General features: G+C 41.3%; 2 protein-coding genes across 8 annotated transcripts in view; one reads left to right on the top strand and one right to left on the bottom strand.

Moving 5' to 3' along the window:
• Positions 1-65: 65 nt before the first annotated feature.
• Positions 66-13,625, top strand: cep19 (centrosomal protein 19). Of its 3 annotated transcripts, none has more exons than XM_033031627.1 (3): positions 66-134; positions 10,272-10,554; positions 11,882-13,625. In XM_033031627.1, the coding sequence occupies exons 2-3, from the start codon at positions 10,425-10,427 to the stop codon at positions 12,244-12,246; spliced, it is 495 nt and encodes a 164-aa protein (XP_032887518.1). In that variant the 5' UTR covers positions 66-134; positions 10,272-10,424; the 3' UTR covers positions 12,247-13,625. The 3 variants fall into 3 exon arrangements, with proteins under 3 accessions (XP_032887518.1, XP_032887520.1, XP_032887519.1); XM_033031629.1 differs by having other exon boundaries at positions 67-134; positions 10,407-10,554; XM_033031628.1 differs by lacking the exon at positions 66-134 and adding an exon at positions 141-193.
• A 1-nt stretch (position 13,626) lies between these two features.
• Positions 13,627-25,928, bottom strand: part of septin2 (septin 2) — a 54,752-nt gene continuing 42,450 nt past the window's right edge. For 3 of the 5 annotated variants that reach the window (XM_033031620.1, XM_033031625.1, XM_033031623.1), the window contains exons 10-13: positions 24,302-24,424; positions 19,348-19,405; positions 18,290-18,396; positions 13,630-16,881 (exon numbers count right to left, since the gene is read on the bottom strand). In XM_033031620.1, the coding sequence (XP_032887511.1) occupies positions 18,298-18,396; positions 19,348-19,405; positions 24,302-24,424 (280 nt within the window). In that variant the 3' untranslated portion in view covers positions 13,630-16,881; positions 18,290-18,297. Of the gene's footprint in view, positions 16,882-18,285; positions 18,397-19,347; positions 19,406-24,301; positions 24,425-25,928 lie in introns of all 5 variants that reach the window. The other 2 variants (XM_033031622.1, XM_033031621.1) reach the window with 2 other exon arrangements.

Here is a 25,928-nt window from a genome sequence, read left to right as displayed (position 1 = left end):
AGCCGACTTAATGGTTTGTGAAAATAGACGTACTGCGATCTTCGAATGTTTCATTTTTTCAGGCACCTTGTCTCAGAAAGCTCCCTGAAGGGCGTGGTTGCCAAGGAAACGAGGCCCAGTTCAGTCTCCCCGAGGTTTGTATTTTCACTAATTGCACCTTGCATTGAATGCTGCTGTTTAACGATTATTTAATGTAAGAACTAACGATTAAAAAATGTGCGAGTTCTTTATTAATATTGGTAACAATTTGTAGCAACCAATACAATAGCAGTGATATGTGAACAGCAGTAAGAACTAAATCAGGCTTTCATGTTATAGGGGTGTCTGTAATGTGTGGAGTACTTTTGGGACAAAATCATAAATTGTATATTTATATCTTTCGGTTTTTTTTGCTCGTAAATGCAATATCGGCTGTTATTAAATATTCAAGAGAATAATAATTCGTGTTGTGATTAATAGTAATTACTAACCAAAAGCAGTAAAATCTGAAGAAGGGTCTCGACCCGAAACGTCACCTATTCCTTCTCTCCGGAGATGCTGCTTAACCCGCTCAGTTGCTCCAGCATTCTGTGTCTATCTTCAGCAGGGAAATAGTCTCTGTAAAAAGGCTTAATGTATTCAGCCCCCCGGCCTCATAGTTTCCTGGCTGTATTAATGCTATATAGCCATTTCTGGCCTTTAAAAAAATCAAATTTAATCTCCAATTGGCATCTGTGCTGTCAACTATCTGGGTCCTGGGGTTTGGAATTCCATCAAATACTCCTTTTTCTCTGATTTTAAACTTTTCCCTTATTGAGTAAAAATATTTTGCATGTGTTTCTTTGAACATTTGGTAAATCTCACTCCAAGCTCTTATATTGGCTGAGACCAATTGATCTTCCTACAGTGTTTAAGAAGGAACTGCAGATGCTGGAAAATCGAAGGTACACAAAAAAGCTGGAGAAACTCAGACTAAGTTTCTCCAGCTTTTTTGTGTACCTTCGATTTTCCAGCATCTGCAGTTCCTTCTTACCCGCTGAGTTTCTCCAGCTTTTTTGTGGATCTTCCTACAGTGTTTTGCTCTGGGATGTTGGTCTTCAGATCTTTGCATCTTATTCTGGATGACGTTACTTTGTTTCCATATTTAATAAATTAAACACACCCCTGTCTAGTTACTTTGGGGTTTTCATTGTCCTGGAGTTGAAAGTCTTTGCAAAATGTCTGCAAAAGCACAAAAGAGCTTCTTGAATTATGAATTGTATTAGAACTCAAAGATCATTTCTCAATTTTCTGGTGATTTATTTTAAGTGTAATTTTCTTTTGCTGAGAATGTTGAGAAGGAACAAATGTATTGACCATGTTGACCTTGCATAATATTGGTCTATTCAAAAGATCAAAAGCTCAGATAAAGTGTTTTTGAGCCAAATCTTAAGAGGTGGTTGTGGTTATTAGGCTGCATAGAGATAATTGTTTACTTGCAGCAGCACAACAGACAGATACATGGTACTCTGTAAACACGATAATGAACAACAATAAAATAAGTTCTGTATGGATGTAAAATAAAATAAAAAACAATAATAGTGCAAAGATAAAAACAATGCCCAATGTAGTTTGGAGATTATTTGGAGGTTGTTTTAATAGGTTGATGGTAGTTGGAAAGAAGCTGCGCCTGAACTCGGATGTTACAGTTTTCAGACTCCTATACCTTCTTCGCGATGGCATGAGTGAAATGAGAGGGTGGACATTGTGGTGTGGGTCTCTGATGATGCTGGCTTCCTTTTTGAGGATCCTGTAGACCCCTTTGATGGTGGGGAGGTCAATAGACAATAGGTGCAGGAGTAGGCCATTCGGCCCTTCGAGCCAGCACCGCCATTCAATGTGATCATGGCTGATCATCCCCAATCAGTATCCCGTTCCTACCTTCTCCCCATATCCCCTATCTTTAAGAGCCCTATCTAACTCTCTCTTGAAAGTATCCAGAGAACTGGCCTCCACCGCCCTCTGGGGCAGAGAATTCCACGGACTCACAACTCTCTGTGTGAAAAAGTGTTTCCTCATCTCCGTTCTAAATGGCTTACCCCTTGTTCTTAAACTGTGGCCCCTGGTTCTGGACTCCCCCAATGTCGGGAACATGTTTCCTGTCTCTAGCATGTCCAAACTCTTAATAATCTTATATGTTTCAATAAGATACCCTCTCATCCTTCTAAATTCCAGAGTATAAAAGCCCAGCCACTCCATTCTCTCAGTATTTGACAGTTCCTCCATCCAGGGAATTAACCTTGTGAACCTACGCTGCACTCCCTCAATAGCCAGAATAACCTTCCTCAAATCAGGAGACCAAAATTGCACACAATACTCCAGGTGTGGTCTCAATATGCCCTGTACAACTGCAGAAGGACCTCACTTGCTCCTATACTCAACTCCTCTTGTTATGAAGGCCAACATGCCATTTGCTTTCTTCACTGCCTGCTGTTCCTGCATGCTTACTTTCATTGACTGATGAACAAGGACCCCCAGATCCAGTTGTACTTCCCCTTTTCCCAACTTGACACCATTTAGATAATAATCTGTTTTTGCTACCAAAGTGGGTAACCTCACATGTATCCACATTAAACTGCATCTGCCATGCATCTGTCCACTCACCCAGCCTGTCCAAGTCACTGTGCATTCTCATGGCATCCCCCTCACAGTTCACACTGCCACCCAGCTTTATGTCATCTGCAAATTTGTTAATGTTACTTGTAACCCCTTCATCACTGTAGAAGTAAAACCTGGATAAATCCAACGTATAGTTGTGAATGTTGCTCATTAAATAACTACAGTACTGATACTCCATATTAACATCATTGATTTGCCATTAAAATTAATTCTGTAATAACGTGTCAGTGACAATCGAACACTGCGGTTTTAATGTTTCACGTGTTCAAAATTTAATTAATCCATCTTTATGGATTAAAACAAATAATAACATTGGGAATTAAAACATATTTGATTGCATTCCGTTATCAAACATAGTCAATGTTAGCTCTGAAGACATTTCCAGCACAATAGGGTCGGGAGGGGGGGGGGGGGTGTATGAATCAGTGCAGGATGGATAGATGGTGGTGGGGGGGCTTGAGAAGGCAATTGGTGTGGATTGGATGGATTGAGGCAGGGGAATTAGTGAGTGTTGGTTGGAGTAGGTCAAATTATGAGGGGAGAGCGCGGGGGATGTCAATGGGGTTGAATGGGGGGGATCTGTGCAGGATGGATGGGAGGAGCAGTGCAGGATGAAGGGGTGACAGTACAAAATGAATTGGGGGACCAGTGTAGGATTGATGGGGAGTGGCAGGAGAATCAATGCGAGGTGGCTAGGGAGATCAGTGCAGGATGAATAGATGGGGGGGGGGGGGGGGAGTGCAGGGGATGTCAGTGAGGACTCTCGGGTGGGGACGGGGATGGTCCAGTAGCGGTTCGGCAGCGATTGCAACGCCGGAGACCGGGATCCGTCCTGGCTGCGGTGCAGACTGCCGAGTGTGTTTTCGCACGTCTCCCTCCTCCAATCACCCCCTCCCCCTACCCCTACCACTACTCTACTTCCGCCTCTGACCGACACCTCCCTCCTCCAAGGGTCGTTTGGCGGAGTGGCAGCAGCTGCCGCTAACCGGCCGGGCGGGGCGGGGTGCGGGAGGAGGAGATGGATCCGTCGCCGCCGCCGCTGGTGCTGTGCGGGGCCCGACATTCGCTCCGACCAACCGTCACGCCACACTTAGCATCTATCCCACAACCGTCGCTGACACAAAACCTCACGTTCCTTTTCTCCAGAGATGCTGCCGGACCCGCGGAGTTACTCCAGTTTTTTGTGTCTATCTTCGGTATAAACGAAGTTGCCAAGCCGGGCAAAATGACTCGCCGGGTGCCAATGACCACTCACCGGCGGCACTTTGAGTGGTCATTGGCACCCGGGCAACCGTTAATTTCGAGCCCTGCGCTATTTCATCTTTTATAATTGACTCCAGCATCTGCCCACCACCGATGTCAGGCTAACTGGTTTATAATTACTTGTTTTCACTCTCCCGCCTTTCTTAAAAAGTGGGATAACATTAGCTACCCTCCAATCCACAGGAACTGATCCTGAAAATTATCACCAATGCGTCCACGATTTCTAGAGCCACTTCCTTAAGTAGCCTGGGATGCAGACCATCAAGCCCTGGGGATTTATCAGTCTACCCAACACCATTGCCTGCCTAATGTGGATTTCCTTCAGTTCCTCTGTCACCCCAGATCCTCTGGCCATTAGTACATCAGGAAGATTGTTTGTGTCCTTCTTAGTGAAGACGGATCCAAAGTACCTGTTCAACTCATCTGCCATTTCCTTGTTCCCCATAATAAATTCACCTTTTTCAGTCTTCAAGGATACAACTTTGGTCTTAACTAATTTTTTCCTCTTCACATACCTAAAGAAGCTTTTACTATCCTCCTTTATATTCTTGGCTAGCTTATCCTCATTCCTCATCTTTTCTCCCCATATTGCCTTTTTAGTTATCTTCTGTCGCTCTTTAAACATTACCCAATCCTCTGACTTCCCACTCATCTTTGCTATGTTGTACTTCTTCTCTTTTATTTTATACTGTCCCTGACTTCCCTTGGCCTCCACGGTCGCCCCTTACTCCCCTTGAATCTTTCTTCCTCTTTGGAATGAACTGATCCTGCTTCTGTATTTTTCCCAGAAATACCTGCCATTGTTGTTCCACTGTCATCCCTGCTAGGGTATCTTTCCAGTCAACTTTGGCCAGCTCCTCCCTCTTGGCCCCATAAACCCCTTTGTTCAACTGTAATACTTACACCTCCGATTTACCCTTCTCCCTCTCAATACCCATGATGGACCCTGTTCACTACATTTTGCAATCTTCTTTTGTTCCTGGGCATGCAAAACTAGGCCGTGATATAACCAGTCAATATGCCCTCTACTGTACAACTATAGAAGTTCAAGAGAGCATTTGTTAATATACCGAATCTCTTTAGTCATTTAAGGAAGTAGACAAGCTTTCTTTATGATTACATCGATGTTCTGGGTCCAGGACAGATCTTCAGAAATATGCACGTCCAGCAATGTAAAGTTTTTAAATCAATTCAGGTTTGTGGATCCTCAGCCTTTAACTTTGAAAATCAACAATCAGTTAGAAACATAGAAACATAGAAATTAGGTGCAGGAGTAGGCCATTCGGCCCTTCGAGCCTGCACCGCCATTCAATATGATCATGGCTGATCATCCAACTCAGTATCCCGTACCTGCCTTCTCTCCATACCCTCTGATCCCCTTAGCCACAAGGGCCACATCTAACTCCCTCTTAAATATAGCCAATGAACTGGCCTCGACTACCCTCTGTGGCAGAGAGTTCCAGAGATTCACCACTCTCTGTGTGAAAAAAGTTCTTCTCATCTCGGTTTTAAAGGATTTCCCCCTTATCCATAAGCTGTGACCCCTTGTCCTGGACTTCCCCAACATCGGGAGCAATCTTCCTGCATCTAGCCTGTCCAACCCCTTAAGAATTTTGTAAGTTTCTATAAGATCCCCTCTCAATCTCCTAAATTCTAGAGAGTATAAACCAAGTCTATCCAGTCTTTCTTCATAAGACAGTCCTGACATCCCACAAATCAGTCTGGTGAACCTACTCTGCACTCCCTCTATGGCAATAATGTCCTTCCTCAGATTTGGAGACCAAAACTGTACGCAATACTCCAGGTGTGGTCTCACCAAGACCCTGTACAACTGCAGTAGAACCTCCCTGCTCCTATACTCAAATCCTTTTGCTATGAAAGCTAACATACCATTCGCTTTCTTCACTGCCTGCTGCACCTGCATGCCTGCTTTCAATGACTGGTGTACCATGACACCCAGGTCTCGCTGCATCTCCCCTTTTCCTAGTCGGCCACCATTTAGATAATAGTCTGCTTTCCTGTTTTTGCCACCAAAATGGATAACCTCGCATTTATCCACATTATACTGCATCAGCCAAACATTTGCCCACTCACCCAGCCTATCCAAGTCACCTTGCAGTCTCCTAGCATCCTCCTCACAGCTAACCCTGCCCCCCAGCTTAGTGTCATCCGCAAACTTGGAGATATTGCCTTCAATTCCCTTATCCAGATCATTAATATATATTGTAAATAGCTGGGGTCCCAGCACTGAGCCTTGCGGTACCCCACTAGTCACTGCCTGCCATTGTGAAAAGGACCCGTTTACTCCTACTCTTTGCTTCCTGTTTGCCAGCCAGTTCTCTATCCACATCAATACTGAACCCCCAATGCCGTGTGCTTTAAGTTTGTATACTAATCTCTTAGTTCTGAAATGTCCTCATTCTTCAGGGAATGGGGATTCCCCTCCTCCACCATAGATGAGGCTCGCACCAGGGTCTCTTCCATACCCCGCAACACTGCTCTCTCTCCCCATCCCCGCACTCGCAACAAGGGCAGAGTCCCCCTAGTCCTCACCTTTCACCCCACCAGCCGGCACATACAACAAATAATCCTCCGTCATTTTTGCCACCTCCAACGTGACCCCACCACTCGCCACATCTTCCCATCTCCCCCCATGTCTGCCTTCCGCAAAGACCGCTCCCTCCGCAACTCCCTTGTCAATTCTTCCCTTCCCTCCTGTACCACCCCCTCCCCGGGCACTTTCCGTTGCAACCGCAAGAAATGCAACACCTGTCCCTTTACCTCCCCCCTCGACTCCATTCCAGGACCCAAGCAGTCGTTCCAGGTGCGACAGAGGTTCACCTGTATCTCCTCTAACCTCATCTACTGCATCCGCTGCTCTAGATGTCAGCTGATCTACATCGGTGAGACTAAGCGGAGGTTGGGCGATCGTTTCGCCGAACACCTCCGCTCGGTCCGCAAGAACCTACCTGACCTCCCGGCGGCTCAGCACTTCAACTCCCCCTCCCATTCACAATCCGACCTCTCTGTCCTGGGTCTCCTCCATTGCCAGAATGAGCAACACCGGAAATTGGAGGAACAGCACCTCATATTCCGCTTGGGGAGCCTGCATTCGGCGGGCATGAACATTGAATTCTCCCAATTTTGTTAGCCCTTGCTGTCTCCTCCCCTTCCTTAGCCCTCGAGCTGTCTCCTCCCATCCCCCAGCCCTCGGGCTCCTCCTCCTCCTCCCTTTTAACTTCCTTCTCCCCGCCACCCCCTATCAGTCTGAAGAAGGGTTTCGGCCCGAAACGTTACCTATTTCCTTCGCTCCATAGATGCTGCTGCACCCGCTGAGTTTCTCCAGCATTTTTGTGTACCTTCGATTTTCCAGCATCTGCAGTTCCTTCTTGAACAATCAGTTCCTTCAGTCAGTCAGGTTTTACTGACGTTGATAGCAAGGTTGTTGTTTTGGCACCATTTGGTCAGTCGATCGATCTCCATCCTATACTCTGACTTATAGTCCATAGTTTGTCCAACAACAGTGGTGTCGTCGGCAGATTTAACATGTGGATCAGGAAAACCCATTATTAAATATTGGAGACACCAGAGACTGCAGTGCTGGAGGAACTCGGCAGTTCTGCAGTATCTGTGGAAGGACATTTGTCAACGTTTCATGTGGAGACCCATCCTCTGGAAATTTTGTTTTAAACACTATTGGAAGAGAGGTTACCCTAGAGATTGCAGCTGGCCTTCAGGACATAGAGCATGAGTAACTCTGCTGTACAGGGAAGAGAACGGTTACGAGAGCAACAGCTACAGGGATTCTTTAGTCAGTGGAGCAGAACATGCAATCAGAATGTTAAGTAGCCGCTCTGATGCCAAGTTGAGTTAATTGAGCAGCTGCAGAACATTCCAGAAGGGGAGAGTGAGCAGTCAAAGACAGTGGTTGATATCAGTATCAATAGATTTGTTAGAAAAAAAGGGTGAGATCCTGAAAGCAGATTTTAAGAAATTGGAAAGAGATTCAGAAGTTGGACTTTTGCAAATGTGGTACTCCCATGTTTATTCTGTGTCATTGGGTATAGAAATGGGAGGATCGATAAGTATGGTAGGACAGATGATGTGGAAGGGAGGACTTCAGATTCCTGGGATATTGAAACCATGATAGAGCGGACCGACTGTGCTTATGGAAACATTTATTTATGCTGTGGGCAAATGAAGTTGGGAACAAAACATGAGAGATGTAAATAAGCACACACTATGAGAACATTTAAGATTAGTGTGCATATAAGTAAATGCAAGGAGCAAATTAAACATGGCCGATGAGTTGCAGTTGGAATCATAGAGCACGGAAACAGGCCCTTCAGCTCAACTTGTCTATGCCATCCAAGATGCCCCATCTAAGCTAGTCCCATTTGACTGCATTTGCCCCATACCCCTCGTAACTTTTCTTATCCATGTACCAGTCCCAAGTACCTTATAAATGCTGTTCTAGTACCTGCATCAACTACCTCTTCTGGCAGCTCGTTCAAGTTCCATTTATTGTCATATGCACCAATTGGTACACTGAGTTTTGAGTTACCAAACCGCCATACGAATAAAAAGAAAATAATGCACAATAGAGTTTAACATAAACATCATCCCCGCACAGCGGAATCAACATTTCCCACAGTGAGGGAAGGCAATACAGTTCAGTCATCTTCCTCTTTGTTCACCCGTGGTCGGGGCCTTTGAGCCCTCCGCAGTCGCCTCTAGAGCGGCCCGATGTTCAGGCCCGCTCGCCTGGATGATCGGAGTTCCGACGTCGGAATGGAAGAACACTCTCAGCAGCTTGGAGTTTCCGAATTGGACACTTCCTACCGTAGACCGCGGCTCCTGAAGTCCACAGGCCGAGCTGGGCGGAGCTTCAAGACTGGCGACTCCACCCCCCCCCCCGGCAAGGGGTCCCAGACCTCCGCGATGTTAGAGTCTGCGCCACCCGCGGCTAGAAGCTCCGCAAACCACAGCTCCATGGTGTTAATCAGCAGGCCCAACACTCCGGAGCTTCAACACGGCGATCCCAGTAAGGCATCGCCCACTCCACGATGGAATTCAGCGCTGCGCCACTGCTGAAGCTCTGGCCGATCTCCGGCAGGAAAGACAACGCCAATCCAGGTGGTAGACCGCGGGGGGGGGGGGGCGGGGAAGATGTGACTCGGAGAAAAGATGCATCCTCGACCAGGAAGTGACTGAGAAACTCTTTCCCATCTTTCCCCCCCCACCTCCCCCACATAAAAAAAGACTAAGAAACCTCCAAAAACATACTTTAAGACAGACTAATAATAACAAAAAGGGTGAAAGGACGGACAAACTGCTGGCGAGGCTGCCACGCGCAGCGCCACCCGATGACTCTGTGTGAAAAAATTGCCTCCGAGTAGCTATTAAGCTTTGCCCCTCTCACCAAGGTCCTCTAGTTCTCGATTCCCTTGCCCTGAGTAAAAGACTCTGTGCATTTACCCTATCATGTCCCCTCATGTTTTATACAGTTCCAAAAGATCACCCTCAGCCTCCCACGCTTCAAGGAATAACGTCCAAGACTGCCTAATATTTCCCTGTAGCTCAGGCCCTTGGGTCCTGGCAGCATCCTCGTAAATATTCTCTGCACTCTTTCCAGCTTAATGATATCCTTCCTATAGCAAGGTGACTTCACACGTCTCATACAACTGTAGCATAATGTCCCAACTTCTCTACTCAATACCCTGACTGATGAAGGTCAATGTACTCAAAGCTTTTGTGACCACCCGAGTGTGATGCCACTCTCAGGGCACTATGTAGCTTTACTTCTAAATCCCTATCTCTACAACACTCCCCAGGGCCCTAACATTCACCGTGAAGTTCCTGTGCTAGTTTGACTTTCCAAAATGCAACGGCTCGCACTTATCTGCATTCAACATCATTAGACATTCCTCACCCCACTTGCCCATGGCATGAATGGAGACCTGGCTGAAAATGAGGAGGATTGCATTCTAAATATTCCAAGATACAACGGAAAGAAGTAAAGAAAAGGAGGGAAGCAGCACATTAAAAAAAAAAGTGGCATTGATGGACCTGATTCTGGAAAATGAGCTAGCCTAGTGGAGCAAGTATTAATCAAGGACCATACAGAAAACAGAGATTATGTTAAAATGTTAAGAATTTTTATGAAAACGGATATAGACAACTCCCAAGTCACAGAAAATAAAAATGTTTATGCGTTTTCTTAGCCAGAGCATCAATGTGGTCACATTGAATAAACTGAAGCACGTCATTTCAGGTGTAATATCTGCGTATTCAATACTGCAACCAACACCTGTATTCTAAAATTTTGCAAGACACTATTATTTTAATTTACGTTTGTTCCCCCCAAATAGGATTTCTCGTGGATTATCAACAATCATTTTTAAATGTGGAAAATGATTCTGAAGATAGCTAGAGACATGCAGAGAATTACTGATTGTCATATCATTAATTCCCACATCTTGCTGATGAATTGACTACAATTTTAGTCTTGCAGCTGAAACAAGATGACCTATATTCCAAGGAAATGTGGTGTTAAATTTAAACCACCCACCATTGTTTTAATCTACGAAGATGAAAATACTAAGAAGACTCGACAAAGACTCATACCTATTCGAAACTTTTCGAGATTTTCAGGTGAGGATTTAATTTGTGTTTAATAACTGGCCCATTCAACACTGTACAAACAAGCCTGGTGAATGCAGATCATAGAAAGAGTGGAGAGCTCCAAATGATTATTAGGTGGTTCTGCAGATTTTTGTGGAGTATCGTGTATGTAATAGTCATACAGCACTGAAATGCTCCATTTGGCCCAACTCGTCCATGTTGATCAAGATGCCCTATCCAAGGCATATTGCATTTGCTTGCACCTGGCTCATATCACTCCGAGCCAATAGTTAACACATTAATTTTGTATTGATTGCTCCTGCCTACAAATCCAAGTATATTACAAGCTTTCTTACTGGCCTTTCACTTTGCTCTGCCAATACTCCTAGGCTCCTGTACCATAAGTGAAAAAAAAAAAATCCTACTCCACCTACATATTGTTGGATGATTTAAAAAAAGATTTTACAATCCAACTTGGAGAGGATACCGTGATTAAAATAAACATTTAACCTAGTGTTAATTACACATTTTCCACTTGTGTAGGTAGTTATAGGAGTAAGTTATGGCAATGTAAGGTATAAGGAATTAACGTAACAGCATAAAGTATTTGTTTAAATGACGTGTAATTTATTGGTGCAAGAATGATGATGATGATCTGCAGCCAACAAATAAGATGATCTCTGTTTCCTTGTTGTACAGAAGAAATGAACTTTTTTTTTTAACTGAGGTAATAATGAATACTGGTAATCAGAGTAAAAGAGCTTTGCAAGCAGAATATTAGGGATTAGGGCAGAGATCAGTGTGCTTTGCCTATTTAACTTGGTAGATGGAAATCCAAACTGTGAAAAATGCCTTGTCAAAAGATTTGATGCGTGCCCTGGAGTAATTTATAGGAAAGACTGATAGGAAAAAGTAATTGGTCTATAGAAGCTGATTTCTCTGAAATCTAAAATGAAATGTCACAAAAGGAGCTGTTTGGCCTATTGTCAGCTTTGAAAGAGTTGACCCTTTTGCGTGATTATTGAAGCCGGTTGCACCAGCCCTGGTATATTAGCATGTTAATCCTCCTTTTTATGTCTATTCTTCCAGCAGTGAGCCGCTTTAGATTCAAGGAGATGGTCAAAAGCTGTAGCGCAATAGGGCTGATTGAATAATTGTGTCAAAATCTCGTAGGCTCCACAATGACATTCCATTATCCTTAAGCCTAATGGATAACCTCTGATTTTCTTCCTTGATGCATAATTTTAAACTCTTATTTGAGTCGAGAAAAAGTTCAAAAGGGAGTCTAATGATGGAAGATGAATAAATTAATATTGCATCTAATATCATTTTTCTTTTGAAAATATTTCCACAATAGATTGCAGCCAAGCTGCAGAAGAGATTAAGAATAACCCTCGACATCAGCTATACCTCGATGGAGTGTCACAACAGCAACTGCAGAAATTGTACCAGCTTCTGAAGGACTGCCTGAATGGGCTAAGCCTTGAAAATAGTTTGGAGGCATTTGTGAGGACAAACCCCATTAACCCAGAGGAAGATCTCAATAAACTTGATGACAATGAATTGGCAAAAAAGAAAAAAATAATGGATGAATTGTTTGAAAAGAACAGGAGAAAGCCCAATGACCCAGAATTTGTTTATGATCTGGAAGTTGACTTTCCTCAGGATGGACAAATTGAGTCATGTGGCTGGGATGAAGAGGAGCAAGAGGGAGAGATTTGATTTTCATTAAGAATTTGCCATTGTGCACCTGAAACTAGAATAATCTAGTGGCTATCTACTCACACTTGACTCATAATAAATTAACAAATGATCAACCAGCGTGATTAATTTACATGGAATTCTATCCAAGCAGAGCATGATGTTATCACTTTAAACGTAATTGTGTTTTTTGTGTACATTATGCTGATGGGTCTTACTGCCCTGGAATGAAGATTTGAGTTGTCATGTGTACCATATGTTGAACAAGTGTAACAATGTTTATCTATAATGACTTTCATTGCATTTCTCCAAATTCAGTTTTTATTGGTATAGGTTGCTTGCAATTTCAATATTTTTACAACTGCAATACATTTTTCACTGTGATATTTTCAGAATACAGTACATGTGAAAATTTTTCCAGAAAGATGGGATAGATTTTCCCAACAGCTGGGACAGGAAGTTAGTGGAAATATGCCCATATTACACAATGCCACTGACCTTCACCAGGTTCTCAGCAAAAAAATGAAAATCTATTACATTCTTCATTGATTCACTATTTTTGAACAACTCATTGCAAGTCCCTCCCTGGATCACCATCCCTTCTCCATTTCCCAGATAAGGCCCATCCTAACTATCAGTTAATGGATTAGTTACTTTCAGATTCCAATTTGCAAGGTACTGGCTGAAAATAGCAACTTGCAAATTGGGTTGGGGAAAAAACATGTTTTTGAGGATTTAAAAGTATGCGTTGATTGAAAAACAATAAAGTAATGGATTAACTTTTTTCTGTGGATTTCAAATATGAAGTCGGAAAACGCAGGACTATTTGCCACTTAAGTTGAGATACCTTTATAGCTTAAGCATGCATTTAGCACATGGAAGCTACATTCTCCTATCCATTTAAGTTTTAACTAATGTTTCAAACTCACTCTAGAGTGGGGATATGAAAACATCGAGGTGAACAGCAACTTGAGACAATTCCATAGAATTTGGAAAACTTGCATGAACAGCGAGCATACTAAATTCATCAACAAACTCTGATCTGGTTCCCAGGAACCATCAAACAATGGAATACAAGGGAACAAGAATTTCTATCCAAGGAAATTGATTTGACAACTGGCAAAGGGATGTTGCGATGAAAGGTAGGCAAGAGTTGATCTATGTGGTGCTACAAAGTTCTCTGCAGAAGGGAATAGACATATTTTGTATACAATCTAAAACTTGAACAGATTGGAGGTAAATAAACTTGGATCTTTTCTCTAAGTCACCATGGGAATATTAATTTGTCCTAATTATTTCACCCACAATATGCAACATACAAGAAAAAAGTCAGCTTGGTCTACAGTGTTTATTGTAGCACTTCGTTGAAGGACGTAATTAAATAAAATTGTTACTACTGAGCAGTTAAGCAAGGTTACGTTTTATTATTGCTGTTTCATCTTTCATTACAACAATAGATTTGGTGATCCACAGGTCTGAGTACAGTCGAGAGAATCCTGGATCACTGAACATTCCAGAATTCAAACATGGTAACTGGGTAATACTGAAATGGTTAACAGTTCTAAAATAGTTGAAATCTAACATTTTAAAAACAGAAGTAACAGTCTCATCAATATTTTGGCAGTATAAAAGCTTTGCAAATGAATCACAAATACATCAACATGTAAAGTACAAAAAAAAAGTTGTCGGAAAATGCATTCTCCAAACTCTTTACTCCCTTTACATGAATTGCCTTCACACTATAGAAACATTGTTCCCTGGCCATTCCCCAAACTTATTTACTATCTAACTAATATTTAGCCAATACAGACGACTCCAGTGTTACAGCCATTCAAGGAGTAGCTTACAGAATTGACACATTTCCACCCAAAAAATTGAGATACAGAATAGAATTAGTTTTTATAGAATTTTCAAAAAACTTTTTTCAACTCTCATTTCTTGACGCATTCGTGTATGAGACAGCTTTGAGTTATGGAAAAATCGCAACATGAACCGTTTTCTGGGAACCCGAACCCCTCTCCTGTGTAATGGGTGGGTTGTCTGTACACAAGTATATAACAAGGAATTGTTTTAATTAAAGGCAAAAGCAATAGTATAATAAGAGCCAGGTGACAGGTATGAAGGCTTATCCTGTTACACAAATTTAAAATCAATTATTGGCACCTAAAAGATGTAGGCTTTAAGGCCACACAAATGCACATCAAAAGTTTCAATATAAAACATGACAATCTGTTAATTGGGAAGAGTGTATACACTGGTTGCTATTTGGAGTGATATCAGAACGACATATTGAGATGTGATTAATGCCACCTCTACACCAAGTTAATACTTTTCAAATACGAAAATAACAAAATACTAAATAATTGTGTTTCTAGATCTCATCAGTATATTAGTTCACAATTCCGTGCCATCTAAGAGGGAAGTCATTAGCTGTGGCAAATTGCACTTTCCTCTGCTCATTAATATGATTTGTGTACTATCACGGAGAGCATCTTATCAAATTCACAGTTAACGTGCTACATCATGGATTGGCAGGAGAATCATATATATCAAACTACTAATCTGAACAAATTCACTGTCGGAATGTCTGGTTCACAATACCTCTTTTTTGTAACAGGTCCATTTACACATTCAGGTACAGGACCTAGCATTCCATAGCATTTCAGATCTGTGAGCTGTTGACTATTTCTCTTTCCATAGTGCTGCCTGAGCTACTGAATGTTTCTAGCATTTTGTTGTCATTCCAGTTACAATACACTTCCGTTTTCAAACAGCTATGTATATTGCTGGTTAAACGAAATGGATGACATTAGTGATAAAGTAAATTTTAATAAACCGTTTAGACTACACATTTGGAATTACATCTTCAAGTATGTTTGTGGAGTTAAAGTACTACTTTTTTAAGAATGTTACAGTTTATATCTTTTTGATTTGCTTATAGTCATTTTTTAGAGATCTGATCATGCACTCAAAGGGTATAGAATTTATTTATCGTAGGGACATGCGCCTTACTGAATATATTTTAATTGCTGGATTAAAAGGGGAAAAAAATGTAATTAAAATAAGAGATCTGGAAATCAACGCTTTAAAAAGGTAGTCAAGAAACCGTCATAACAACTGATAAGTAACCTGAACAGGCACCCAAAATATCCTAAATTTACAGGATGATGCACAGAATAGAATCACCTGAAATTTTCTTCCCATGTATGGGCATTAAATGCCAAATTATTTTCGTAATGCAAATTTCAACAAGCTGGAAGTTGGCAACAAAGTATGCACATTCATGGACATATGGATTTAATCCTTCCATTCAACAAAGCTGAAAACCCCCCACCAGCTTCCCCCGATCCCCAACATACATCAATGAAAATAATCAGGTGACACTTTTTAAAGATTAAAACATATTTCCTGCAAACTCCAATTGGCACAGCCATTTACTAAAACTCATGAATGTCCTGGCATGCAGGAGGCAATACTGAAACAGGCATTAACAAAAACCCTTCATCTGCTAAACACTGTAGTCACTCAGACAGGCAGCAATTTATTTGAAGCTTCAGATTTCTAGACAACAGATTTTTGAACACATTCAAATACACATTCAACAGCGCACCTGCAGGCAGACTCTTGTCACTGATCACAGAATTATAATTGAACAAATGTGCACTCATCTCATTTTTAAATGCTAGCAAATTTATTTAAATTTAGTAACAATTTCTCATTGAAAAGTAGAAAAGACCACCGAAGTCTGAGGTTTCGATACTAACCAATATCGTCTTTATCTGACAATGACGATCATCCCACAACTGCTTAGGGTGCAGGTAGGATCAAGCAACACATGACTTATTTTGTGAAGATATTCTCTCATACAACTCATTAGCAAGAGTCATTCTATAGTGGGAAATGATGGCCATGCCCAATCCAATAAGTGTATTTGAACTTTTAAAAGACTGCATCATACAAACAATTCAGGTAACGGTTTCTAAATATATCATGGACAGATTTTTAATATAATAGGGTTGAATGTGAAATGTTTGAAGCTATGCTGCACAACTAGATCAGAAGTGTATAGTTCGCACATAGAATGAGAAGGGTATTAAATAGTGACTGCACTGACAATACAATGACAATGCTGGAGGTAAGAAACAGCAAATGTTGGAATCTTAAGTAAGAAAAAAATGAATTAGGCATGAACAGTTCAACAGTGAAGATTTCAACCAATTTTGACACAACTAGCATCTACCTTTGTACCCTCATTTGGAATCAAATCTTGGACCAAGTCCTCCAAATTTATTAAGGCAGCTAATACTTAACAGAATTGGTTAGAATTTCTTCATAATCAAACCTTTCCCAATACTAGTGGCTTTTACACCCTTAACCAGTGTTGCAGATACTTTTACCAAGTTGTCGAAAGCTATAACTTTATAAAAGATACATAGGTAGAAAATTATTTTAAAATGTGAACAATGCAAAATTATTGCAATATATAATAAAATGTGAAAGTAACTTCAAATAAATTGCAGGCATAAGATTACAACACTGCAATGTGAACTAAGTATTAAAAATCAGCTGTCAACACAGGCTGCCAAGACCACATTCTCTATACTTCAAATCCTCCTTCACCACTGCTTCAGGGCTGTGGAATTCTTCAATATTTGCCTGTAACATGATAAAAGTGCACTTTTAAAAACGGTACACATTCATAGGACTAATTCCAAGATTACCCATATGTATTCTATTGTCAGCCTATTTGTACCAAACTCAACCCACTTAGGAAAAGGTATAAACCACCTGTTTATGGCTGATCTTCTACCTCATCCCCATTCTCCTGGCCTATCCCATATATCTACATTCCCTTATAGTCTAGAGATCTACTGACCTGATTTGAATTAGGTCGACAAAAATGCTGGAGAAACTCAGCGGGTGAGGCAGCATCTATGGAGCGAAGGAAATAGGCGAAGTTTCGGGTTGAGACCCTTCTTCAGACATGATTTCAATTAGATCAGTGATCGAGCCTCCACAGCCCTTCATGACACAGAATTCCAAAGATTCATAATTGTGTGAACATTTTGTGAATGGCTGCGGGTGTTACCCTGGGTTCCGCAATGTTCAGCCAGGAAAAAAATGTAATCTCCATGTTCTCCACCAAGCCCTTGCAGACTTGGGAGATGATTGGTCCAATTACTGGCCCTTGCTTAAATTTAGCAACAGAAGACACTAATCTCTCTCTAGTGGTACTTTCCCTTTAATCAATCCCCAGAAATTCTCCACCAATTTTCAAAACCCATTGATGCTAACATTCTGGAAGCCTCTGAGCCTTTGTCTTATTTCCTCACTAGTCCAGCAGTTTAGAACCAAATTAGTGGCTTAAATCAATGGCAACACTTTCAATCTTTGCATATTATTTATTTTTATCATTGCCATCTGTTGCGACTGTCAAGAGAGTTGGATATAGCTCTTAGGGCTAATGGAATCAAGGGATATGGGGAGAAAGCAGGAACAGGGTACTGATTCTCGATGATCAGCCACGATCATATTGAATGGCAGTGCAGGCTCAAAGGGCCGAATGACCTACTCCTGCACCTATTTTCTATGTTTCTATGACTTGCCCCATTACTCTTCACCACCAGCATCACCAACCCAAGGCTCCTAATACAGAAATATTTTCTAAAGCGAGTATCCCGACTTCACCTTTTCCAAAACATGTGACAGGTATGGAAATAAGATTCCAAATTACATGTGGCTTTAAGGGGTTACCAAAAAATATCCAACTCTCCATTATTTCCTTAAAAATTGCTATTCAATTCACACATCTCTTTATTCTTTAATAATTACAATGTTACCCCACGTCTGCAGACATTTCCCTCCAAGGATTACCATCCCATCCATACAACCACAAGTTCAGAACTATTGGTGGGTTTTTTTAACTTTCGTCCTCAGCCAAGCTTCATTGAGAGTTGCAATTTCATTTCCAGATTACCGTGCCATTCATTGGCAAAACACATTTACGGCATGTACTACACCACGGTTAATCTTCCACATCAACTCAAGGGTTTTGCTTACTCACTCTCCAGTTTAGACATGCTGACTGGGGTCTCCGTCTCCACCTGGTTTCTGCATTTGCATTTGCATTTGAGCCTGCATCTGGGCAATCATCTGTTGCATGCGACGTAACTTAGAGAGAGAAGAAAATATGTTGTCACTTCAGTGAAAACTTGGCAGTTTCCAAAATGCACATTTTCCATATAATATCCATGTGGTCAGTGAGATGATAGTAATCGAACACTATGGCGTTGACAAAGTCATGTCAGTCTGGCTCTTGCTATTATTTCTGAAGGGAAACATTAGTGCTCAGCCATTAGTCCAGGACCTCTACACTTCATGCAGAGATTTAGATTTATCGTGAACAGGCAGCCAGACTTGGGGCCGGCTCCGGATCCTAATGATTTCAATAGAGATTTTAATCCCTTCTGACAAAGTGTCTCGAAATATTAACTTTCTCATTCCACCGACGCTGCTAGAACTGCAGAGAATTTGCAGCATTTTCTGTGTTTTCCCCCCCATATTTCCAGAATCTTCAGGTTTTTGGAATTCTATTCCTGAGGGTTAGGAAGTGAATTACAAGCTCTTAAATACTTTTCTTTCATTTAACATTTTTAACTAGAGTTTGTGTTTTTAAATAAATCTTTAAATCTTTAAAGCCTGTTGGGGCACTTTGAAAGCAATGTTGCAATTTGTCCCCTCTGGCTCAGTTCTAGACATTGCCCTTGGACAGGAGGGTGGCTGCCCAGGAATTGTGAGAAGGGCTCTGCATATGCACCCAGAGTGGAGGCACTGTAAGCAGCAATTCTGGACAGCAGGTCCAACCTAATATGATCTGGCTTATTCATATCAACTGTAATCACCACCAATTGATTAGAGACATCATAGCACTAATGTGCACAAGCTTGATCAGGATTTATTTTTAAAGTTAACCAGTGACTTTAACATGTTCCAATGCTACTCAGCTTCCTTGATGACATCACTGTGTGATTCGTTAGAACTGTTAACATGATCAACACAAAGAGAAATAGATGTTTTATACAAAGAGGAAACTACATTTTCTACCGGGTTGCAAAAACCTACCTCAGCTTCTTTTTCCAGAAGGATCTGGTCCTTATCCTGTGGTGGTTCTTCCCCTTTCCTGAGAAACAGCACAGTTTTAAACACAGATACATTTCATATCATCTTCCTTCCTCTGGATCACTACCTAGTCCTGATAGTTTAAACTTATCCTCAAATTACTACTCGCCAATAAGAAGTGGAACTCCACAAAACCTGTTCCCACAATGGCCCCTTTTAGAGAATTATTGAGCCTCCTTTCTGTGTTATTCAATGTTAACCTTTACAAGCCAGCAGTCATTTCAATATTCGCACCAGGTGACAGCATCTTCAACAAGCTAACTAGAACAATATTTAGTTGTTATTACCAGAATTAGAGAACCAATTCAATTCTGCTGGCATTAGGACAAACCTCCCACAGTCTCTTAAACATCATCTACTGAAATATCCTGCTCAAATAGTGATGTGGAGATATCCCACAAATCAGCTCTCTATTGCAACTCCAAATGCACTGATCGAATGACCAAGTCACAAATCCTGAATAAAATGAAAAACAAATTAATAACCATTAAAGCAGGAAAATGAAAAAAAGTGTGAACATAAGAGTATAGGAAAATAGTGAGAACGTGAATCCCATCCTGTCAGACTGTTTCTTTTTCCAGCGCAATAAGACTATTTATCATTCCTTGCTAATGTCTATTATTTAAACATTAGATATTTGCATAGTCAAATTAATAAAAGTACATTAAGTTTCAATCATTATATAATCCAATGGGTACAGCAAAACTAGATTGGGGTATAGTTACATTTCCCTGGGGAGCTTTCTTCTGAGCATGGGGAAGCACATTCACGAATAGAACACACTGCTTTATTTCTTTGTTTGAAGGGCACACGGCTTGTAGGCCAGTCCACAGCAGTATTACCACAGTGCCTTTTGGGTTATTGTGGGGTAAACAAAAATCTTAAATGTGATATTATAACTGGACTAGACCACAAACTAAACCATCCACAACATTTAAAAGTACTGAACTACAGGGGCAGGGAAACTGAGTTAGAATTGACAGCTATGGTGTCGTCAACACCAATCCAGACACAAGCAAACTGAATTAAATGGCTGTTGCTATGCTTCTTAATACTGAATATTGATATCAAGTTATCCACTGATGGGTTTTTATCTAACCTGCCCAATCACATATACATATTAGATGCCTGACAACTGATCCGGTGGAATGCGACCCATAAATGCCCCAAAATATTGGAAAACATTGTAAATCTTCAGACTACACTGACAAATGAGCTTTGCCTGCTTCCAATTGCCAAAAAACAACAACCTGTTGTAGAATCAACATGACATCAGATTGAAAGGGTGAAACAGTGGCTGAGCAGTTAGTATGAGATAATTCTCTTTTCACAGTATGAAACAGACTTTTAGCAAGTGATCACAAGATATGTCACACCAAATCACAAATATTACGGATGTGCACTAGAATCACATCCTTTGCAGCGAAGAAAGCCATCTAACGTAATCTTACATTCATCGTGCCCAAGGACTAAGTGCAGGTCATGGCTCTTCAAATATACATCAAGTACTTTTTGCCTTGACTTATGAAGGCAGACCATCAGAATTGACAATTACTTACTTTTAATTCAGTTGTGGTTCTAAGATGACTAATGAGATCAATGAGGGAAACAAATTCAATCACAGGTGAGCCAGGGATACTTGACTGATAGGGAGCGAGAGAGAACTTTGGGAAGTGGTGTCCGTCTGCATTTACACTATGTTCCTGACAAATAGTTTCCCTGAATACTGCATTTTCATTGAATGGTTGTGGAGCAGGAATTGGCTTTTCTGGAAGCTTTTGGAGAATATTCTTCAATAGTCTCTTCTTCTTGCTGTGACAGAACTTATAATAGCAGGTGTGTGTTGCAGGGTCTGATGTCAGGTACACAAAAAAGCATGGAGTCTCTATCAGAGCTCATTGAGTGCAATTATGGGTGTGGTGCGAGGATATTAGGCTGGGAGAGGATGCCAAGGTTGGTTTTCGTATCCTGTTAAAAGGAAATTGAGTTTATTGCAGAATCAATTCTCTCTCCAATGCTTTGGTACCGATAGCTTCATGTCTGTTAGTTCATGTCTCAGAAGCATACAAGAGCTTCGTTGGCGAGCTTTGTACCAGATTGAAGATTTTGGTTTTGAAACACTTTTTCCTCAGATGGCCCTTGGATTCATTATGGCACTGAAAGCCATAATGAATTTCATTGCAGAAATGGTTCTCGAAAATGCAGAAAGTACAGAAAGTTTTCAAGAGCCAGCATGAGATTTTATTATCAGAGAGTTATATTACATTGGGGGCAGGTTTATACAGGACCTTATTTTTCCCATTCCTTCATATGCTACAGTGTATGATGGGTGGAGATCATAGGATATCTAGCAACTCGCTGATAACCATGGCATATGCAAATTCTTCAGTGCAGTCAGCCATTCATGGCTTAAACACCACAGGGCCCACTCCACTGAGAAACAAGAATGGAGGTAAACTTAGCAGTCAGTGCCTGCTGGAAGAAGCAATTTGAAGAACAATAGTGACTGTCATTGACTTCACCCAACAGCAAATTATCCAACTCTAACTTGGTGTCATCCGACTGAATGACAAATCAAGGGCAGCAGGTGACATTGAAAAACAGCAAGGCCTCTAGGAAGATAATATCGATGAAGTTCCAAATTAAAGCAAAGAGAAAATTTGGTCACAAATTCTCAACCTCAATATTAATGACTAGGAAGTGGAGGACATGCCCAGGAACTTCTGGTATGACAATTGCGGCAAAGCCAAGAATGGGGAAACATTAATCATGCTAACTACAGCCACAGGAAACCTCCACCAGATCCTTCCTCATTCTCATCCTCCCAGTGGACAAGAGCTGCTGCTGAAAATGGATTGTATCCATTTAGAAGCACAACAACTTTGTGGATTATTTACAACCTAAACCACCCCTACAGACAGTTCCAGACTACCACCACCCTCTGGGAGAAAGATCTTTTTTTGTATCCTTCCAGTACAAAGAGCAATTACTTTCATTGGTTCATGACCCTTCTTCTAACACCCCTTTCCCCATCCTATTTACTCTATACCCGGTCATTACGTTTCCCTTCAGCCTTTTCTGTTCAAAGCCAATCCAAATTTCACTCAAAATTTTCCAATACCAACAACACACTCAAATCTCCTCTGCTTTCCCATTCTTTCCACCTACCCTCACACCTTTAATATAATGTGCAATTAAAATTATACATAACACTCAAATTGCAGATGAGTCCACTGTATAGATCCAGCAAAGACTGTTATAGTCCAAGTGCCAGCAAATAAAGGAAAGTACGTTGTATACCATTTTTAACCTCCTAACTCATCAAGATCTTCAAGGATCCATGGTCATACACTCAAAGGACCCCTGGTTCTTCTACATATCTCTATGGTTTTTTGGTCGATGGCAGTATTTTTTATGTGATCAGTAATTACACTTGCTGTAATGTTCCTCTTGCCTGTCCCTAGAAACAAAGTATTACAAGTGTGTTCTGTATAAGCTAAAGGTGCTTTTTTTATTTTAAAAAAAAAGCAAATTTGGACATACTTGGAGCTCAATGGAATTTCAAAATTATTCCTACCAAATCAAAGAACCTTCACTTCAGGAACTGTGCTGCTCAAGATGGGGAAAGGATAAACATTAAAACATTATATGAAAATAACATTAAGAATTTAAAACATTTATATCGATTTAATCTGGGTTGAGGTGCAAGATCCAATTCATGAAACATAGAATTGGTTAAGATTCTCTCGGAAGATTTGTCCGATTGGTTCCCAAATCTGGCACATCTCCCAAGAGATTTTCTTTAAAGAAATTAAGAAGCAAATAAAAAGGAAAGGCCCTTCCCAACTCCTCAGGATTTCACCAATTTTTAGCTGGATACCACAACCTTTCACCAATGTGTGCTACAACCTCCCAATTCCCAGAATCACCCAGGAAGTGATTTCTTTAAAATCTAATTTTTTGTTGGAATTCAAGTCCATGCATTCATATTTAATGGGCCTCAATACTGCTGTTAGGAGGAGCCCCATGGTCCTCTATACAACATGCAATCATGTTTTTTTTACATGAGTTGTGCAATAGAGGCAAATATGATGATGAAAGAGAGTTCCACATGACCAACAACAGCTTCCAAGCCACGCATTAGCCTCCATTTTAAATGAGGATGGGCTATTAGGATTATCATCCACTGAAGTAGCTTTACAAGTATCTGCCTAATTCATATTTTTCTGCTTCATTACTTGGTGTCATATTGAGTTATCCATACTGGGGCAAAGGCAGGGTGTTAGTAAGCTGCCTATACAAATAGAAACTTCCAGGAACATTTAGCAAGTCAGGGAGCAACAATGGAGAATACAAGAGTTAACACCTCAGATTGATTACCTTTCATCACAACTTAAAATTCCAATGGAGGTTTACCAGCCTGAGATGTCAACCCCGTTTCACATTCCTTACCTGACCTTTCAAGAGCGCAGTATTTATTTTGCAAACACTTAATTCATGTTGCAAGGAGGCTAATGCGTTCTGTTTTCTAATTCGGTACAACACAGTGAAGAGGGACAGATGCATATTTTCAAAATATAGTGTCAGTCTTTGTTCCAGAGCTACATTACTGATCAGATAAATTTACTCGATTCTGGACTGCTCCATACCAAATTGATATATTGCAATTAAAGATTATAATCATAGCTTCTGCCCAAACATCCTTCTACATGAATGAATTGGGCCAATGTGAGGAATTTATTGATTGATTTATTGAAGAGGACTTCCAGGATCAGTGTATTGCACGTTATCTGCATTCCCTCCCTTCAAAAACTGGGGACAGGTTGTGGCATACCAGATGCTTCTGTTAATGTTTTCTGAGGGTGAGACGGCCAAGAGATAGATGACAGGTACGTACGAAGGAGACAGAGGGAGAATGTAACCATGTGAGGACAACCTGCCGCCCTGCTTGAGACGCTCGGAGCGGAAGTTTTCATAGTGAAGATCCTGGGTCACCTCCTGAAGATCCTGCATGTGTGTTCTAGACAATTCAAGGATAAGTGAGAAAATTAATACAATATTTTAGTGAAACAAAAGTTAACTCACCTTTTAAACTGACCAGTACCAAGGATCTGAATCCACATTTAAATATATATCTACTAAATCCCAAATGGGAGAAACAGAATTACATTAGAGTTCAACTACAAGGACCTGTAACAACATTTTCTTTTAATATCGCACCTTAACCCCAGTTTTGAGTAGTTGCAAGTAATTGTTGAATCCATGATGAGGCTTTGAGATAACCCAGGCTGAAGCTAGCAGCTGCATAAAGCAAATGCACCTTTTGTCGTTTTGAGGCACAGACTGAAGAAATATTTAGATTCAAGACCAAGGATGGACAGTGGCACAACTATTCAAGCTGCAGCAAGCCGGCTTTGATCCCGATCTCAAATGATGTCCATGTGGAATTTAGAATTCCTCCTGCGATCATGTGCTCCTTCAGGTGGTCTGGTTTCAGACATCTCAATCACATGTAGGTTGGTAGGTTAATTGGCCATTGTTTATTGCTCCTAGTCTGTAGACGAATGATAGAATCTTAGGGAAGTTGATGGGACCGTGTGGAAAATAAAATAGGACGAGTGTAGATGGGTGGTTGATGGCTAATGCGTATCTAGATTTGGCTGAGAATGTACAAGGCATGATTAGTCATTTTGCAGATGATACTAAAGTGGGTGGTATCATAAATAACAAAGATGGTTATCAAAAATTACACAAAGACCTTATCATCTGGGCAGACAAAAATGTTCAAGAAACTCAGCGGCTGAGGCAGCATCTGTGGAGCAAAGGAAATAGGCGACGTTTCGGGTCAAGACCCTTCTTCAGACTGATGTGGGGGGGGGGGGGGGGGGGCGAGCAGAAGAAAGGAAGAGGCAGAGACAGTGGCTGTGGGAGAGCTAGGAAGGGGAAAGAAGGATAAAACAGGGACTACCTAAAATTGGAGAAGTCAATGTTCATACCGCTGGGGAATAAACTACCCAAGCAAAATATGAGCTGCTGCTCCTCCAATTTACGGTGAGCCTCACTCTGGCCATGGAGGAGGCCCAGGACAGAAAGGTCAGATTTGGAATGGGAGGGGGAGTTGATGTGCTGAGCCACCGGGAGATCAGGTTGGTTATTGTGAACTGAGCGGAGGTGTTGGGCGAATCGATCGCCAAGCCTACGCTTGATCTCACCGATGTAGAGCAGCTGACACCTAGAGCAGCAGATGCAATAAATTAGGTTGGAGGAGGTGCAGATGAACATCTGCCGCACCTGGAAAGACTGCTTGGGTCCTTGGATGGAGTCAAGTGGTGAGGTAAAGCGACAAGTGTAGCATTTCAGCTGGGCAAGTGGGCTGAAGAATGGTTAATGGAGTTTAATGCAGATAAATGCTTGGTGTATCATTTTTGGGAAGTCAATGTAAATGGCAGGGTTCTGAGAGTGTTACAAAGCCGAGGGATCAGGTACATAGATCTCTGAAAGCGGCATCACAGGTAGAATGGGGT

The sequence above is a fragment of the Amblyraja radiata genome, chromosome 13, assembly GCF_010909765.2.
Source record: "Amblyraja radiata isolate CabotCenter1 chromosome 13, sAmbRad1.1.pri, whole genome shotgun sequence".
Classification (NCBI taxonomy): Eukaryota; Metazoa; Chordata; class Chondrichthyes; order Rajiformes; family Rajidae; genus Amblyraja; species Amblyraja radiata.
Note: the sequence above shows the minus strand (reverse complement) of the source record. Positions and strands in the feature narration are given on the sequence as shown.